Source organism: Dermacentor variabilis, chromosome 1, assembly GCF_050947875.1.
Source record: "Dermacentor variabilis isolate Ectoservices chromosome 1, ASM5094787v1, whole genome shotgun sequence".
NCBI classification, from domain to species: Eukaryota; Metazoa; Arthropoda; class Arachnida; order Ixodida; family Ixodidae; genus Dermacentor; species Dermacentor variabilis.
In genome coordinates this window covers 12,072,362-12,092,174 of record NC_134568.1, presented here as the reverse complement: position 1 = coordinate 12,092,174, position 19,813 = coordinate 12,072,362, and the positions used below count along the sequence as shown (strand labels likewise).

The following is a 19,813-nucleotide window of genomic DNA, read 5'->3' as shown; positions in this document are numbered from 1 at the left end:
ATGCTTTTAGAACTAGGGAAAAAAGTGATAATGATTGGATTGTCAGTCTGGTATGCTTGTGCACAAATTTGCATATGTGTTTGTAAACTCAATTTCAAATAAATAGTTGTTGGCACCTGTTGAGGGTCCCCTTGCACTCTGACTTTGGGACTCTCATCTGTATATTACCTGTCATCCGCTCACTGTTGAATGAATAATAATGTGAAGCTGAAACCTGACTCATTTAAGTCGCCTGTTTCTCGATGGAATCTAGTAATTTGCTGCTGTTCACTGTGCGCACTGTTTGTGGTCATGTTGCAGGTCGGTGCCGTCCTCTTGGCAGAGCAGCACTTGTGAAGTTCTGGCAAGATGCTCACAGCCTTTAAGAAGCTAGTGGGCAACAGCGGCGATGGGGGAGGAGGCGCCGCTGGTGGAGGGAAGCACCAGCCCCCGTCGGGCATGCAAGCCATGGAGCAGAGCCTGCAAAAGCGCTTTGCTCGAGGTGTCCAGTACAACATGAAGATTGTCATCAAGGGAGACCGCAATGTGGGAAAGTCATGTCTCTTGCTACGCTTGCAGGGTCAACCATTCAAGGAGGAGTATCTGCCCAGTGACGAGATCCAGGTGAGAAGCACACTGCGAATGTTGACTCATGTTGCACCCAATTGGGTGTTCGTCTATGGAAAAGTTCTCTCTAGATAGATTCCTGGCCCGCAGTCTCATTTTTAAATATCTTTATCTGAAAATATTGTTTGAGAGCAGTTTTCATTATGAACTTAACTTGATAGAGTGTGATATAGTAGACAGTGAGGGGGTTAACTTTTACCTTCTTTATGGTTTTTCATTGTTTATAGCATGCAGTACTTCTGCTTTACAGATATGTGAGTACTATTTGAGAGAAGGCAAACTTGGAACGAAGTATTTATTTCGGCAACAAAATTAATTAGCATTAGAAATGAGAGCTACCATATAGGTTGACAATATGAGAAGTGACACCACATCACCATCATACTTGCAATTCAACTGCTGAGGCAAACTGCATAGGCAAACTGCATAGGCAAACTGCTGAAACTGCTTCCCATGAACTACCTTTGACCTTTGTCCAGCAGCCACCTGTGTCCCTCTGTGCTCAGCGAGTGCTCCTTTTATATTGTTTCCAACAATCAAGCACTGCCTGGTTACATTTTGTGAAAGCAGTACTTAATACAAAAACAGACAATGTTACATGTAGGAAATTTCTGCAAGTTGCGGCCAGTGTCATGTTATTTCATTAGTACCAGCAGTAGCTGAAGCACATAAATATATTTCGAATTTGGGCTTCTAAGAGTCAATTGCAAAATAGCCTGTAAATTTTTGACCGGCTATTCCGCGTTACCTAACCCTTTTCTTTATGGAAACATCGCTCCTTAACAAAAGTGTGCCTGCAGCGCTTGAGCCCCACTGAAGCATAGAATATGCGCTGCTTTACGAGCAGTGTACACTGAATTTTGAGCTCCTATGCTGAGCAATTGCTTTAAGGGCATGACTCTAACTTTGATTTCCACCCGCTTTGGCAGCTCAGTGGCTATCGTGTTGCGCTGCTGAGCACAAGGTCGTGGGTTCAAATGTGGCCACATTCCAATGAGGGCAGAATAGAAAAATGCTCGTGTACTGTGCATTGGGTGTACGTTAGAAAACCTAGGTGTTCAAAATTAATACGGAGTCCTCCACTACAGTGTTCCTCATAATCAGATCATGATTTTAGCGTCTAAAACCCCAGAATGATTTTTTAAAATATTTTCTAGGGTTGCTTGCATTCTGCCCATAGCTGCATGTGGCCTTTTGAGACTTATTGGCACTTACCACTGCACACATTTTCCATCATGGAAACACTGTGAAAGGTTGTGATGGGGGTACATCTTGCTTTGTTTCTGGTCAAGGTGAACATGATACTTGTATTATTTGCTCTTTGGCTTCAAAGAATTCTCTCTGAGCTGTCTATGGGAACGTTTGAAAGCTATACTTCACTGACTTGAACTATGTAACTTTCGGTTTGGCACGTGATGTTCTCAGACTGAGATTGTGCAACTTCTGTCTCACTGCTAGTACTGAGTATATGAAAATGCTTGGGTCTTCTTGTGCGGCAACGGATTTGCAAAACACAGTAACATTATCTCATATTATGTGTACAGTAGTGAATACTTGATTGAAAACCTACAAACATGTACAAGTTAAAAATCTTCTCATAGTATTTGAAAGGTACATTTTTTCAGCCTGCATTGGCTGAGGCTGAAGCTCCTGCCGTGATGCACATAAGTGAATCGTGTGGGGTAACATACACAGCATTGTCATTTTGGCATTTTTGTATGATCACATAGTATACATAGCTTAAACTTTTTTGGAAAGAAAGTGTTAGGCATTTTTGATGCCACATTATAGTTTTCTTTAACAGTAAACTCAGTCTTCTAGAATGTGATCATGATATTTATCAGCTGTATTTCAGTAGAAAACTGTGGGATTAAGACAGGATAGAAAAAAAAGGCCTTGCACATTCTGTATTCTCTATATGAACCAAGATCTGCTAACTAGTGCATATTTCCAAATGGTTATGCTAGACACTCTTAGGAGAAAACATAAGTTGTTTCTTTCCCTCTCTTTATGCATATCTACTGACAATTTACAGGTGCAGAGGTCACCTCTGTTCTTTTTTAGCCCCTATATTCGGGCTAAAAGGCCTTTATATTGTGCAAATTGTGATGCCATATTCTAAGTCAATTACGTCTGGCAACATTTTCATGTGGCATAAGATCCCTTGCAGGGCTTCTCCGTAGTGATGGGCATTGTATAGGTATCCTGATGTTTATGTAACCCATCCATTCAAAGCAGTCGATAATGAAGTGAAAGTAATGATGATTTCAGGAAGTGGGTACCCATACACAGCTTCCTATCACCTCTGATTCCACTAGTTTAGGTAGCCAGCTCAAACTAGAAGTGATGCCAGTGGGCTTTGGTGTGAGCAAGGTTGGGTTGGAGGTATTGTAGACAACCTCTTTCACCTCATGGCATCGTTCTCCCAGGTGGCCAGTATCCAATGGAGCTACAAGGCCACAGATGACATCGTCAAAGTGGAGGTCTGGGATGTAGTGGACAAAGGCAAGAAGCGGAAGCCCATCAAGGGTCTGAAGCTGGACAACTCGGTGGCTGATGCTCAAGGGGTGAGCAATGGTGGTGGTGTTTAGTGCAGCTGATTGGGCTTCTTGTGTGCTGGTGATATATGGTGTGCAGCTGTGTTGCTGCTGCATAATGAAGTGCCGTTACATGTAATACCATACATTATTATGTAAAAATACTTCAGATGCAATTTTAAATGGTACTAGGGGTGTCACAAGTTGGGCAGAGGAATAATTTAAGGCAAGTTTTGGGGTTCATCTTCCCTTTAGGTCAACTTAGGGTAGGTGCTGGGCGTAGAGTATTCGTCAAGTAAAATCGTCTATTTAAAAAAAGAATGGCACAATGCTGTATCATGTAAGCATGTTGCGAAATCTTTGTGGTGGGCATGTGCAAAGGTCAGTTTCACAATTGCTTGAGGGTATTGCCATTGGTCAGCTTAACTTGCTAAACTTTCTATGTTCAATACAGTGTTCTATGTTCACTGATTTGCACTGCAAAAGGTGATATAAAATAGTAGCTGGTTACTATGGTAAATTAATTTTAGAAGGCAATGTCTCTCCAGGACTTGCAGTCACTGTTGATGCACAAGTCAAGTCAAAGCCAGTACTTTATCAAGCCAGCACAGTACCTCCACAACAAATTACAAAGGCCTACACAGTGTTTCAGCTACTGCACTATAGCTAGTATTCTACTTCACACGGCAGCTTTGTATGTGGTATGCTTTCAGTTTTAAGGGAGTAAAAACAGGAGCCATAAATGATTGCATTATGTCTAGTCATGTCTATGTGCAGTTACATTATAAGCTTTCTGAACGGTATACGTTGTGAGTACTGCTAAAGCAAAAAATTTTGCAATAAACTTACCTGTTTAATAAATTAACCTATGTTTATCTTTTATCTATGCCTATTATCCTAACGCCAACCATGTAGGCTGTTTTGAATAATAAATTTCTTATTGATTCTGATAACTGTGCAAGCATAAAAATGCAAATGTTTACATTGCCCTGATCTTGTTCTGCATGTGCAGAGTGCTAGTGATCGGTGTCTTCATGTGAACCGTGTTGTTAAATTTAACTTTTGCTTACACATTTCTGTTGTCAGGTGCACGGAAATAAGTGTTAGGTAGTTGCTGGTTCTGGTGGATTTGAAGCACACAAGATTAAGTGAAATATGTATTTCTGTATGAAGTACGTTTGTTGAATAGGCATAAGACAGCATCTATGTAGATGTATTGTTGCATTTGATGATTTCGCATTGTGCATCCTTGTCTGTGCTGGGTGCTAAAGGCTCGGAAGATGCTGCGTGCTGTCTAGGCAATATTGCTTTCTTGCTCCATCAACACTATGGTTTGTAGTCAAAATGACGAACAGTACAGTCGTTGATCATGAACAGGCAGTAAGTCAACAATAACTCTGTTCAATGCTGTCCGCAGCTGTCTTTTGGTGCTGCTTCACATGTACATTTGTTGCAACATTCTTCAATTCCACGCTATTGCCTTATAGCCTACTAAAATGAGTGCAAGTGGCTCAGGGTTTTTCAAAACATTGACATTTAATCATTATGTGAAGCTAAAAATCATTTGCCCTGTTCTCTGTGGTGTCCAGGACTATCAGGGGCACAATTAGGCAAAAAAATTTTTTTATAGTGAATGAATCCACATAGTGCAGGATATTTGCAGCCCCAATGCATTTCGTGATGGAGTTTTACTGTGCCATGTCATCCCTTGCATACATATATATACATATATATATTTTTAGTTATGAGCAATGCTTCTAACCTGGGCTCCTACTTGCAAAACTTTTCTTATGTAAGGGTCATCTGCAATTGGCCATTTCATGGCTGTAACCTCATTATCCCACCTGTTGCTATCATATGAGCAGCAAGTACCGGAATGCCTGGCATTGAGGAAATGCTTTTACATGAGAGATGTTTTGTGAAAAGGGACCAAGGTCCTTTGAAATTTGACTACATGCCGTTCTCATTGAATGCACCAAGTTTATAAAGCAGCTCAGCTAATGCTTTCTGTTGTGTTGTCATTTAACTTCAGTGGCACCTTCCTCTTGTAGTTTGAGCTGTGCACTGGTACAAAAGTGTAATCACTTGTGCAGCAAAAGGGGACAGCAGATGTAGCTGAAGGAGCTTACTTGCATTCACATTGTTAACGTTGTGAGATGAAGAAGTGCTCTCCTCGTCTCCTACCACACCCACTCCTGCATAAGGGAAGTATACGAACCACTGCATATTAGCACAGCTGCTGGTCATGTTTAAACAAATGTCCACTTGCAACCCTTACACTTGTTCCAGCAAGCATGCTCTTCTCTGCCAGTGGTCTGTTGTGGGCTGTATATGGGCTTTGCAGTAGTCCTCTGTGATTTCCTGGAGCACAGCTCTTTGCTTGTACTGTCACCTTTTGTTTGACATTAATGCAGCTTTATTTTTATTTTTGGTTTGATCTGTAAAACAGTCTGGAGAGATCAGTTAAAATGTGCACTACGCTACACTAAGGGTTTGCCAACAGACACCAGTGCCTTTGCTTACAGTGCTTGCATGTGTGTCAACACTGCAAGATCTTTACTGACCTTGCTTGCTCGGAGCTCATTTGTTTCATGGTAAAGGCCTTATTAGGCTGACTGTAATATTTGCTGAGTCAAGAGTGTTAAAGCAAAAAAAAATGATGTTATGCATTTAAGTGCATTGGCATATATTTCTTTATAGGCACAGATATGTAGTCTCCATGCAGCTTCTTCTCAGTGTAGAAATGAAAGTACTTTCCTTCTTGTGTGGCAGGTACCCGAGGAGGCTGCCCTGGATGCAGAGTTTATCGATGTGTACAAGGGCACAAACGGGGTTGTCATGATGCTAGACATCACCAAACAGTGGTGAGTACACACTGATTTGTGATTTATCGTTTAGTGAAACCTTAACAGATGCTCAAAGTATCTTGTTACTGTGCATAGAGGAGATTGCCTATCACGGTGTTGCTGATGTAATCTTCACTAAAAAAAATGTGTGTCAAATGTTAAAAGATGCTCAGGAACGCGAATGCTAGACATTGTGGAAATGTTTGTCAGGAGTTACTAATTTTTCACTTAGCTATGACATTTCAGAGGGCTTTAATTGCCTGCTACATGCTTATTTTGAGCTAAAGAGACACGCATACAGATGCTTCAGACATACTATATGTGCAAACAATTGTCTTGAACATTCGAAAATGAGAGTTCAGCAATGATGTGTGGTATGTTGGCTATGTACACAGGGCAACATTTATGCAAAGTGCATTGTTCTTTAGGTGCCCATTGCAGAGCAACTGACACAGACACATTGCATGGTGGACATCATACTTTCACTGTTTCATCCTTTGTCACCCAATTGCCAAGCATCTCACTGCTCTTTGCACTGTCAATTTTCTTGAGTGCTCTGCCTTCAATGGGCTAGTAAATTGCTTTGCAGTGTAATTGGAGTATTGAAACTGTATAAAAATGCACAAGTGGGTGCCTCAATCTTGGAACTGTTGCTTTGAATGTGCCTCTTCTGCATATACCGTGAAATCCGGATACAAAAAACACCTTCATTTCACAAAATGTGTCCGCTATTACAGAAATTCGTTATAATTGAACTTTCCTTCAAAACTACCGATAAAAATTTTAGTAAGGTGCAAAAGAGATGGTATGTTTGCAAAAATGATGTGCACAGCACTTACTGGCACAAATTTATAAGTGAAGTATGTTCTTAAAGGAACTGACAACTTATTTTCATGGTACTTTTTTACTGCAATGGCAAGTTTACTGGTCAAAGTGTCTAATCATGAAGTGGTAACATGGAAAATGCCATGGAACATTTTTATTGGAACTTTTTTATCTGCAGTGAGGATGTAGTCATTCACTGCAGATAAAAATAGGGATATGCGAGGGCTATGATTATAAGCCAGCACTTGTGGGAGGCAAACAAGTGCAGCTGTAGCTGTGAATTTTTTTTTTTTTTTTGCAAGCCTACATTCCTGTGATTCATGTTTTCTGGGGTGTTAAATTATTTCTACAATAATACATGGTTTTTCGTGGTTTCCTGTCCAACTACTTTGGTCATTAACCAGTCAAGAGGGTTTCTTTAGCCAAGCCAAGTTAAGTTCTCGAAAGCAAAACAACGCTTTTACACATGATACACAGTTCAGCGTGTTGCTGCATCCATGCGTGGGCTAATATCGTAGTGCTGGCATCCATTTACGGCACAACTAGTTGACTGCATTTTGTATCTCACAGGGAGATCGCACAACTCTGGGTACTTATTTACAAACTTGCGCACGTACAACAGCATGTGCGCCACTATGCATTATGGGACGTGTGTGCTGCTCGTTAGCATGGACTTTTAAACGCAAACCTTTTCTTTGCAAACCTCGCTGGGTTTCATGATCATGGGTGCTGCGGGGCCTGGCTGTTCTTTTGCTGAATAGGCCGACCAGTCACAGAGGACAATGCACGCTGCGCATGCTGCTGGGTTCCTTGCATCGCCTCCATGCATCCGTGGCACCTGCAGTGGTGGCCATGCGGGAGAAAGAAAAAACAAACAGAAAGCTTGCCTTTGCGCATATGCGGCAGCGGTGGTGGCATTGCATTAGCCTCTCTAAAATGCCTGATTAAAGCCTGCCATGTCACTTTGTGTGGACATTCAATAAACAAAAACTCATGTTTCGACTCTTTATGCGCTCACATAAAACTTCGCTGTACGGTTGAAACCCACAATAACAAAATCCTGCAACAACTAAGTATTTTCATATCCCCAGCGAACTCCCATAGGATTCAATGCATTTCATACCTCTTGACAACGAAATGTCGCTGTGCTACAATCCCACATCAACGAAATTTGCGGAATGTGACCCCACATATTACCTACTCGAGCAAGGCTAGCAGGCTCCAAACTGTGATCAAATGCAATTGCTTTGCACTAAAATTATGTAAAATACCACCACAGTACACTTGTGTGGGCACTGCCATTTTTGCTTACAAAAAGTTGCAGTTTCGTCAGCAAGGCGTGGCATCGATTGTGATATCAAATTAGTGGACAGCTATATGAAGTAAGGATAGCAGTTTTATCGGCTGTATAAACTTGTAAACATAGGCATACTAAGTAAATTAACAAGCATGGTGTCACGCATGCACAAGCCAACATGAACACATCTCATTTGACGACCACGGAAACTCGCTGTCAAAATGCTGCACTGAGGAAACGCAGCAGCAGCAGTGAGCAAATTGACCTTCGTGCAGCCACGTGTATCAGCGCGAAATATGCCTCGAGAAGACAGCGCAGCGGGGGACTCTGTACCCTTCGCACATTGCTTTCAAGATGCAGCAGCCAGGTGTGCGCGGCTGCACGGGCTGTCTGGAGTAGAATACCCCCCCCCCCCCCCCCCCGCCTCCCCCGAAGCCTTGTGTGCGACAGAAGGCAGCATGCTTCCTCCCCCTTTTCGCCGTTGCGTGCGTGAAAGTAAGCCGCGATCGCTGGCTCACCCTCACATGCCTTCACTTGCACATCGAGCATACGGCACTCAGTGACAATTTGATCGCCCTTGGACTTTACATGGAACCTCAACATGGAACCTCAAGGCAACGCCCATGCCGTTGGCAGAAATGTGCCTGGAGTGTCCATATAATTGCAATAAAACAACCAAGTGCCGGAAGCGATCACGTGCGCTGGAAACGCGTTGTGGCCTCCATCTTGCTTGTTGATCGCTCGTTTGAAGTGGCACATATGTTGCTACTGACACGTGACGACGGTTTTTGCACACCTAGTGCAGTACGTAATGTGCGCCTCAGTTAGAAAAATTCAGCAAGAACAAGGAAATCCTCGTCCCACCGGCGTAGAATTGTTTATGGCACTTGAGATGGCGGTTGCAGCATGGAATGCCACATATCGGGCAGTGATTGAGTGATCGTCCGGGAATACGCATTCCTTGCTTCAAGAACGCTGGTTTTGGTGCCACCCGACAGGCATCGCGTGCGGATTTAGTGCCGGACGTAGATTCATGAAGGGGCTGTATTCTAGATCCATTGCCTTCAGGTATATGAGATATGATGACTTTAGCACTTGGCACTGGACGTGTCGGCACCTACGGGTGACGGCTTGCACTGGAGATGCATGTGTGGAGCAGTGTTGCTCAGCATCCGGTGCAGAGTTACGCAAAATCTCGCTAATGTTGTCGTGTCTTGGAAAGCAATGGACAGAGAATACTGCTCCACGGCAGTGTTGCCACTGCTGATCGACGCATGTGGCGCACTTTGTATGTTGAAAATGCAGTTCCGTATCCTTGAGCAAATTTGCTAAAGTAGGCTAATGGAATTTTAAGATAAAGTTTCATTCTGTGACACATTACCTGTGTGTGTGCTGTCTCATTTTGCAACAACAAAATTCTTGTAAAAGCGAATTTTTTCGCTTTCCCTGCTGATTTCTTTATTGCAAGGTTCAGCTGTATATGGATTCTAACTCGTTGGATCTGCTGAATTTTTAAATTCATAATATGCATAGAATAAAGCGCAAGTGTCTAATTATATTTGAACTGCCATTTTAGCAAAAAGTATGCTGTACTTAATCACAGCCGACTTATGTACAGTAACCTCATATACAAGGGTCGTCCAACTCAATCCGGGACTTTTTTCTTTCCCCAGTTTAAATGGACGCCTAGGCTGGAGGTTTTGTATGCAGTAGAAACTGGCACTTGTGTCCTGTTACTGGTAGACGGCGCTCATTTCTCGCGCTTCTGGATAGACTGTTATTCAAGATGGTGGACAACAGTGTGAACATCTGCGTGGAACAGCGCATTGTGATTAAGTTTTTAGTGAACGAGGGCGTAAAACCTGCTGAAATTTACAGAAGACTTCAGGCTCAGTATGGTGATGTGACACTCAGTCGCAGTAAGACATTTGAATTATGTAAGCTTTTCAAAGATGGCCATATCTCTATTACTGACGATCCCGATCATGGTGGATCACAGCCCACAATAGTCATTCCTGAGAGCATTCAGCGCATGGAGCAACTGATCGCGGACAATCGTCGCATAACCTGTCGTAAAATTGCAAGGGTGTGTAATCTGTCATTGGGAAAAGTGAACACAATAATTCGTGATCATTGGTTGTTCCGAAAAATTAGTGCACGCTGGGTCCCAAAGCAGCTGTCTGCTTTTGACAGACAGAGTTGAAGTCTGTAGAGAATTGAAGGAACGCTATGAAAGGGAAGGCCAGGATTTTCTGAATCGCATCATGACAGGTGATAAAAGATGGGTTCACCATTTCACCCCAGAATCCAAGAGAGCATCTCTGGAATCGCCACTCCCCAAGAAATTTCGAGCAGCTGCGTCTGCTGGTAAAGTGGTGGGAAGGGTATTCTGGGATAAACAGGGAATCATTCACATTGATGTTTTACCCCATGGTGTCACTATCAACAGTGAGTATTACTGCCGTGTTCTGCGTGATGTGCACAAGAGTTTACGGAAGAAATGTTCGGGTTTGATTGCAAAGGATGTGGTCTTTTTGCAAGACAATGCACGAGCGCATACCGCTCAACGCACATACCATACAATCCAGGAACTTGGCTGGCAGATATTACCATACACCCCCTATAGTCCTGACTTAGCACCAAGTGATTTCCATCTGTTTGGGCCCCTGAAGGAATTCCTTGGAGGAAAACATTTCAACACTGATGATGAAGTGAAGAATGGTGTCCTACAATGGTTCCATCGTAATAATAAATCTTTCTATGCCGAAGCATTTCAGGCGTTTGTTAAACACTGGGATAAGTATATAACTGTACCTGAAGGTTATGTGGAAGAATAAGTCCACTTTCCACACTTCGAAATTTGTTCTTCTATTTGTTATTAAAGAAAGTCCCGGATTGACTTGAATGACCCTCGTAGGTACTACTACATCAGGAGTACCACAATTTCTCCGTCAGTAATCTTGTTTAGGTACTACATCAGGAGTACCAAGGTTTCTCCATCAGGCCACGCCACTTATACTGGTTTTTGAGACTTGCTTTGCCGATTTAACATCATAATTTTTATTTCAATCGCGAATAGCATGTTGGATTCTATCCCTAAATCATGGTCATTTCATTTCCATCAACGTCTTGCAACGCATTCCGGCCATCTGTCAGTTCCTTTAAGTAGCTTAAACTTGATAATCACACTTCTGAAGTTCTTCAAGCTGTTGACATAGTTGTAGAGAAAGCCCCTAACCATTCTCGGGTCCAGTAGAAGGTGTGCTAGTTTCCTGGTAATCCTTGCCACTGAAGGGCTCTATTTCTTGAAGTTGCCTGGTTCGTCTCTCCAGCAATCACTTCTTCAGAGATGCTTTCTTCTGATTGGGCATGTACACCATCGTCGGCAGGAGCACCGCTCTCTGTAACAGCAGCCCAAAACTGAGTTGAAAAGCACCCCACAAGAAAAAAAAAAAATGATTGTTCCACGTTGTTAAGAAATATCGACAGGCTGATAGCAATAAACCGTAAATTGTGATTGCCCATGCAGCCTTCTCTTCTGCCCCAGCTTGTCGAGATGCTGCCACTCGATGGTTCATTCCATTTGTTATAACTGAACAGAGTAGGCTAGTAGGTCGTTATAAGTGGACTGCTCTTCTGCAGGCTCCTTGCAAAACTCCTTTGGTATCGAGAAACTGTTTGTAGTATCTAGAAATTTGTTCTAAATGGGGATCATTGTAAGTAGGCTTGACTGTACTAGCACAGACAACCATCAACACTTATTTTTGATGTATGTAGGTGTAGCTCAATGAATTTTGAAAACCTTAAATCTTTGCATCATATGAACCATTTCCACATGTCCCACAAAGGTCATGCAAACGAAAGTCAAGTTTCTTTTTTTTATAAGATTGGTATTTAGTTGAGTCATTTGACGTTATGTGCATGCAAGCATTTTGGTTGCTGTAGCTTGTTAGAAGGCCCCATAGTGTTTCTTTGTCTAGGCATTTCTGTCTCTTGTACAGTGAACCACAAAAGTTGTCGGAGCATGGAATTTGAAAAAGCCAAATTTCCAGGCGACTTTACCACCCGACCTAGAATTTATGTACATGTTACAGGGTGTTTCACTTAAGAGGAAGCTTTAGCTCGGGCCCAACTTTGACGCAGCCTATTCAGATGCATGTAAAAGGCAAAAATGTTTTTCTGAGATAACCCCTGGACTGATTTTAATGAAATTTGTTGCATTTGAGAGAGAAAGCTAAATTCTAGTGACCGTTGGAAGCGGAATTTCGATTTAAGGCTTGAATTTTGTTAAAAAGATTTTCAAATATTTGACCGATCGAAAAAAATAGAAGCACGAAGTTTACAAATTCAAAGCTCTGCATCAAGAACAGATATCGCCATTCCGTAAACGGTATCCATTAGATCATTCAAAGTGGACAAATTGGATATGTCATTTTACATGTTACGGGAATTTGTTACGTTGGTTACAAGGATTCTGCAAAATCTGTATTTCAATACTGCTAAATTTTTTTTATATTCATGTGTAACATATCAATTTTGTCTGCTTTAGATGTACTATTAGATGCAATTCACAGAATTGTATTACCGTTTTTCGTTGTTGAGTTACAGTTTCGTTTTTTGAAAATTTTATATTTTTGCCACTTTTTAATAAAAAATTGATGACCTAACTCAAAAATTCGAAATGAACAGTCACTAAATTTTAAGCTTTTCTTTCGAATGCAACAGACCTCGTCAAATTTGGTGCAGCGGTTGCCGAGAAAAATGAATTCTCCTTTTACATGCATTTAGATAGGAGCACCCGAGCTAAAGCTTCCTCTTAACTTGAGCCAAACATTGAAATTATGCAAATATTATGTAGCTAGACAGACCCAAGGTAATGTTGTTTGCTGTCACTTGGAGATACTTGGATTATTTTTTTGCATTCCACTTCATTAGATATTTAGTCTTAATTAATTAATCAACTTCTCAATTATTATAATTCGGTGAAACTTTTCGATGAGAAAATTGTAAAACAGCATGAGAAAATCCTGATACTACCTTCTGTTGCTCAATACGTGCTACATAAAGGTGTACTTACGAGCATGAAAAAAAGCCCACGAATACACGAAAAGTGCCTTGAGCGGGCTTGCTGACTTCTTTCACACTCGGAAAAACACTTTTATGCAGCACGTATTGAGCAACAGAAGGCCGTATTGGGAGTTTTTCGTGTTGCTCTACAATTTTCTCTTTGACACTTTTAATCTAAATATAATAATTGAGAAATTGATTAATTAAGAATAATTATCAATTAGGTAGAATGCAAGAAATAATCCGAGCATCTCCAAGTGACGACAAACAACATTACCTTGGTTCTGTCCAGCTACGTAGTATTTGCATATTTTAAAAGTTTGACTCAAGTTAACGTGAAACACCCTGTGTAGGGGGGATAGGAGAATGTCCATTGTTAATTTCAAATTGAAAAAAGATACATTGGCTGCAAGTGAATTAAATGTTTTCTTGAATTGCATGTGCTGAGAACTTTTGTTGTGGGGTGTACAGCTGCCCAGTTCCTAGACAATATGAGCACCTTTATTAATATTGGCGTGTCAGTGCAGATGTGATCAAGTTCCATTCAGTGCATGCGAGTCACAGTGCCGTCTGCTAGGCTATTTCATTTAATGTGACTGCATCTACCCCACTACAACCCACTGCTGCACTGATATTATTGAGGGATTGGGCAGGTATACATGCTCCTTTGGCTTATAAGCTGATATAGCTTACCTGTGTCTTTGCTTCCAGGACGTTTGACTATGTGCAGCGCGAGCTGCCCAAGGTTCCGGCCAACATTCCAGTTCTGGTTCTGGCCAACCATCTAGACATGAAGCACCACCGAAACATCACCGAGGACCAAGTGCGCTTCTATGTTGAATCCGTAGAGCGGTGTGTTATTGCCCTTCATATTCCTTTCAGTTATAAACTTAGTTGCCTTCTTGTGGTGGCTATCTGGTATGAGGTTGGATGCTTGGGATTGCATGATTGCATATCTGTCAGGCACCATAATATTGTAACCTCTAACCAATACGTTCTTTCTCTCTTTGCTTCTTTTATTGGACATTGTGTACAATTGTTAGCTTCCAGAGAACATTTTGGTTGAAAGCCAGAAACACCAATAGTGGTACACAGTAAAAACTTGTTAAGTTGAATTTCACAGGAACGGAAGAAGTGTCCAAATCACTTGAATGTTGAATTATTGAGAGTATCAAGAAAACAAACAAATGCTTAAATTGTCAACATGTCTTTATTTACTGAATGAATCAGCAAATCCAGTTTCTATTTTGCACAAAAGCAGCGCGAGAGCTGCAATTGACCGATTACAGCGCTTGCAGCTGCCAAGCCCTCAAGATCTTCCTTCGTAGTGCAGCCGCGGCGTGCGCTTTCATCCGGGACACGCTTTTCACTGATGCACGCACATACCATTACTTTTTTTGCCAGTGAGCTAGTCGCTAGCTGATTGTCCATCCATCGTGATGTAGCCAGCACTCTTCATCTTCAACAGCTTCCACTGTGTTTGTACCATTACACATGCAGCCACTGCACTGAGCCAAAACGCAAAACTACTGTTTGCTGCAACTGCTACAGGCAAAATCACAGTCGTTATCAATGCGATCATGAACGGTGACCACACAGTTCTAAAGGCACGCGGCCGACATGTACACTGAGTAAAAACGAAACTGCAGTTTGCCGCAACCGTTGTGGACAAAACTGTGGTCACTGTCGGCGCTATCGTGGATGGCCACTATGCCGTTATGAAGGCACTTGGCCAATGTGGTGTTATGCATGGCGGTAAATCCAAGAATAAAAGCACAAATAGACATGAAGTGTTCCAGCATTCCTGTCACGTACGATTTCAGCTTATGGCTATGGCAATGCTGACTCCGTCGCTTCGTTTTGGCTGGACAGGAAGCTAGTGCTGCTTTCACTCACTTGGGCTGCACAATGCGCCGCTCTGCTCTTGTCAAGCTCTGAGCGTTGTCCGAATTATCCAGAGTGGGGCCAAATATGTCCAAATTAATGAGAGTTTGGTTCCATTAAGTAATGCATGCGCCTGCCAGGACCAGAGGATGTGCCGGAATTATCTGATTTTCTGAATTAACGAGGGTCGAATGAACAAAGCTTTACTGTATAAATTTCGTTTTCTAAAACTCAGTTTTACTGGGAAAGGCCAGTATTCTAAGATGATATTATACAGAAAAAGAATAAATGCGGATAGATATGCTCAGGCAGTATCGTAGCCATATGAGTTTTATGAAAGTCCACAAGGTCGAGGTAGTTTCTAAGAGGTAAATTGAAAACTGATTATGCACTTACGCTTTAAGGACGAGCCATATAAATACCCGAAATGTTTATTTTTAATTTAAATGTGCAAAGTGCACCAAGTATAAGGATATTCAACAAAAAGAAAAATGGCCTTGTGGAAATTTTCTAAGCAATAGAGGGACAAACACCAGGCAGTATCTGCAAGCGAGCTCACCCCAAGCACCTATAGCTTTGACGCTTGTACAGCCAGTTCTTGTTGGATATAAAGCATAGGTGTACACCCGTGAGCAAAAGTATACAGACCACAGGGTCGCCGAAAAAACAGAATAATTAACACGCATAAGCGGAAACTGATGAGTGCACTGGAAAATTTGTAATGCCAAGTTTGGACTGCAGTTTTTTATTTCTAGTGGTGTTCACAGACAGAAGAGAAAACGAGTTTTATTGCGCAATCCCTGGTCCGTATACTTTTGCTCACGGGTGTACATGGTGGTCTTTTATGAAAGGGGACACGTGACTATCTAACCTGTACTCTGCAGCAGCTGCTTATAGCACCAGCGATTGGCAGCAAGAGGAAGCACGTCCACTTTTGGCATGATCTATTGGTGGCCAGAATAAGCAGGCATGGCCAGTAAGTAAGTGCCTGCTGTATTTAGCTGGACTTCCTCCCCCACATGTCTGTTCCAGAATGGGTGAGGCCTGTATAGCAGCATCTGCTGCTAACAAACCACATTCGGTAGAAGGGCCCAAATACACCCGGTAGTTATTAGGTACTCTCAGCGTATTTTAATGCGTAAGCATTCTAGGGCTACTTCCCTTGGAAATCTGTGTAACACATAACAAGATGTGCTCCATAGGTATGCATGGGGTCCTATATATCAGAATGCCTTATGACTACATATGACTACTGAGATTTATGATTGTGTTTGTATATAGTGAGTAGTGAAGGGTTATTAAGGTTAATAATGGACTAATAAGATTAATCATGATGAAATAATTGAGCATAATTAAGAATAGTTAGGCCAAGTAATGTAATGTACTTAATAAGCCAAAAGAAATTAATCAATGTTAAATTAATAATGCATGACTGTTATTTAATTTATTAATAGATTTTTATGCAAACTATTTACCATATATTCATAAGCGTAATTAATTCATTAGGAAATTATTGCCATCAAACTGAAGTAGGCCATACTAAATAATTAATGAAATTTAATTATGCTTAATTAACGCCACCATAGTTTGACTTGTGTACATTGCTCTCTCATAAATCGCTCCAAATCAGCTGAGGTTTATTCATGCTATGCGGGGATGCGGGAAGCCAGAGCTGTGTGCTACAGAAAATATGCTGGGAGTACCTAATAACTACCGAGCATATGTTGGCACTTCCACGTTTACAGTGCACTGGCCTAGGCACCAAGCACGGTTTGCTAGCTGCAGACGCTGCACTGCGGTCCCCACCCCTTGCGCATTCATCTGGAGGTGACGGGAGCCCAGCAGGAGCTCGCCTATCAGCCGTGTCTGGGTGTTATGGCCACCAATAGATGATGCCAAAAGTGGACGCTTTTCCTTTTGCTGCCACCTGCTGGAACATTAAGCAGCTGCCAAAGAGCACAGGCCACGCAATCGCATGCTCCCTTTATAAAGGACCACCATGTACATTGGATTTGCTTTACATTACATGTGCGATACCACAGAAGCCGGGAATCTTGCTTCGGTCTGTCTCTTCTGACTGTGCTTTCTAAAGACAGCGAGTCGCCTGCCAAACTTCATCTTTGTCCTCTGTTCCTGCTCTAATCCAACAAATGACACTTGATGCCTGTCATTCAGTGTTGGTCGAAGACATTTAGCCAGGAACTTCGTACTCGGTACCCCAACTCGGAAAAAAAAAAAAAACCTTCTTGTGTGTTGCCTGTAGGCAATACTTGTCCATAAAGGGTAAATATGGTACTTAATATGACACATAAGCGTGTTTCATATTGTGAACCAGATGTATTTTGTGCAGTGCTTCTTGTCAAAGATGCTTCATGATAACGCTGCCACACTACCACTGTTTGTGACTTGTCTTAAAACATGGTAATTTTCGTATCATAAAAGCAAGTAGCATAAAGGACAAATATCATGTTATATGATTACTTTAGCAGTGGAAGTCTAGTGCACAATAGTAGGCCTTAGGCAGTGTTTCTGAATTTTTTGGTCATGACAGTTGTTAGGTAGAATCACTTCAACTGGGCTTTCCAAAGTTGTTTGGGGACTCAAGTAAAGGGAAAGCAAGTGAGAGCGACATCAAGCCGGCAGGGACAAAGGGTCAACAAGCCCCAGAGCCATGGCAAATTACAGAAAAATTTTGCTAGTTATCCGGGGAAAGCAGCTAACCTGTAGTCAATATTGATTAGGGGAACCAGCAATTCTGGTTACAGTATGTGCATTATGTATTTCTACGATCGCCAAACAATAATTCAGACTCAGCAGGGACCGCCTCTAAATAGGAATTATTGGGAGTCCAAAATAATGTATTTGCCAGAAAATAAGTGTACTCATTTCATAAGTGGCTAAAATGCTTGTCAGTGCATTGCTGCACCCACATAAGCTTGCATGTGACCTTATTTCAGCCATTTTCATGCTGTCACTACAGGTAGACAAAAGTACAGTCAGTGTGCAATCAAATATCCAACCCATGGCGACTTGAACAGAGGTCGACTACGCTACAACAATCAAATGATTGTAGGTTTCTTCACAACAGTTGTTACTCAGCACTTCCCTGGCTTTATTGCAACCATTGTTGGTGTTGACATCGAGGGTGGAGCTAAAGTGCCATTTGAAGTTGTTTGACAATTCTGGGTGATAAAAATTCGTAACAACAGACAACGAAGTCACCTGAGACCATGTTGCTATTTAACTTGTAAAGAAAGAAATGCTGCACACGTGAGACATGCACTACAACTGCAAATGTGACCTTTACAATTTAGCTGCTTCACTTAACTTAGCTTGTTCCTTGGTATGGGCACTGTTGGTGACTACTGTATCAACCAGGCTTTGCTAGTTTTGGTTTCGAGGAGGTGCCGGCGATGTAAATAAATAAAAACATTGCTCATTCTGCTTGTCTCGGGAGTGAAATTAGCATGCATTCATGCAGGTGCAGTCTAAATTATCAAATGGCGCACTGTAAGGTGTCCAGAATTTTGGTCGTCCTATACATTTGAGCATGTATAATAATTGGGCATGTCCGAATAATCGGTTGCCGACTGTAGTATATTTTCAGTGGGTCATGAAGTATCAGGAGCTCGGGAAGCACTGCTTCAGTATATAAAGTCAACTCCCTTCCCAAATAAAAAGAGATAGAATGGTTAGCATTTGTGTACATAACAGTGTAGATACAGTCAACGTCAGATTTTATTTTACTACCTTGGGACCATGAAAACGTCTGAAAAGTCTGGCACTCCGAAAAAACAAATGCATACGAAGGGCTGAAATCACCACAGCCACATCTGAAATAAAGTTAAAGGCCACTAGTACAGTTATTGGTCGTCTCGGTGCTTCTACTGTGACAGGAGATTACGGATGCACACATTTAGGAACACATTTTGTCCTGTGACAGTGGCCCCTTTGTACTTTTTATATGCTTTACCACATTTGATTACTGCATTGTGATGAAGTTGACTTTCGCAAACCGGCATTATGCAATGCTTTAGACCCTTGCAATGCTTTCCGCACTTTGACCCCATTGGTGAGGATGATGAGGGTGGAGTCGGCACCATTGCCAACAATGACAGATCCTTTAAATGAAAAACATGGCACCATAGTGTGGTAAGCTTGATAGCTAACGTCGAAGCAACTAGGCCTAACAGCACAAAATTACTACTATGGCTGCCAGTGATCGATGTGCGAGAGCACTGGTTCGAGGCTGCGAGATAATCAAAATAGAGGTGGTGGTGGCTTCAGTTCATGCTTTTTTGCATGTGCGATCACAATAAAAAATCCGAAAAATCGCACGGAAAAGAGTTTTGGCATCCGAAATTTCAAACATCCTTATACGTAGACTTTATCGAGTACATGGCGGTGCCATGAAGGCGTTCGAATTGCAGGCACGTCCTGAGAAATCTGGCATCCAAAAAAATCTGTCATTGACTGAAAGTTTAGCCCTAGCAATGCCGACTCAACTTCTTGTTCATATGCAGGCCCCCGGGCAGTGCCCAGATCCGTTATGCGGAGTCCTCGCTGCGCAATGGCTTTGGCCTCAAGTTCCTGTACAAGTGGTTCAACCTGCCTTTCCTCCAGCTGCAGGTGGGTGACAAGTGGCTCCAACACCACGTCTCCTGAACGATGTTATGTCTTGAACTCAATTTTGCAGTAGGCCAGTGCAAACACATACAGGAAGGTTGTTGTTAGAAACAATACTGTCTGGT

The 19,813-nt window shown here is 42.0% G+C and overlaps 1 protein-coding gene across 1 annotated transcript in view; it reads left to right on the top strand.

Annotated features, from left to right (window-relative positions):
* The window catches only part of LOC142575424 (rab-like protein 6), a 79,338-nt gene that overhangs the window by 8,262 nt on the left and 51,263 nt on the right, over window positions 1-19,813 (top strand). The window contains exons 2-6 of the mRNA XM_075684792.1: window positions 301-603; window positions 3,036-3,173; window positions 5,916-6,007; window positions 13,890-14,030; window positions 19,586-19,691. Coding sequence (XP_075540907.1) covers window positions 349-603; window positions 3,036-3,173; window positions 5,916-6,007; window positions 13,890-14,030; window positions 19,586-19,691 — 732 coding nt within the window. The 5' untranslated portion in view covers window positions 301-348. The remainder of the gene's footprint in view (window positions 1-300; window positions 604-3,035; window positions 3,174-5,915; window positions 6,008-13,889; window positions 14,031-19,585; window positions 19,692-19,813) is intronic.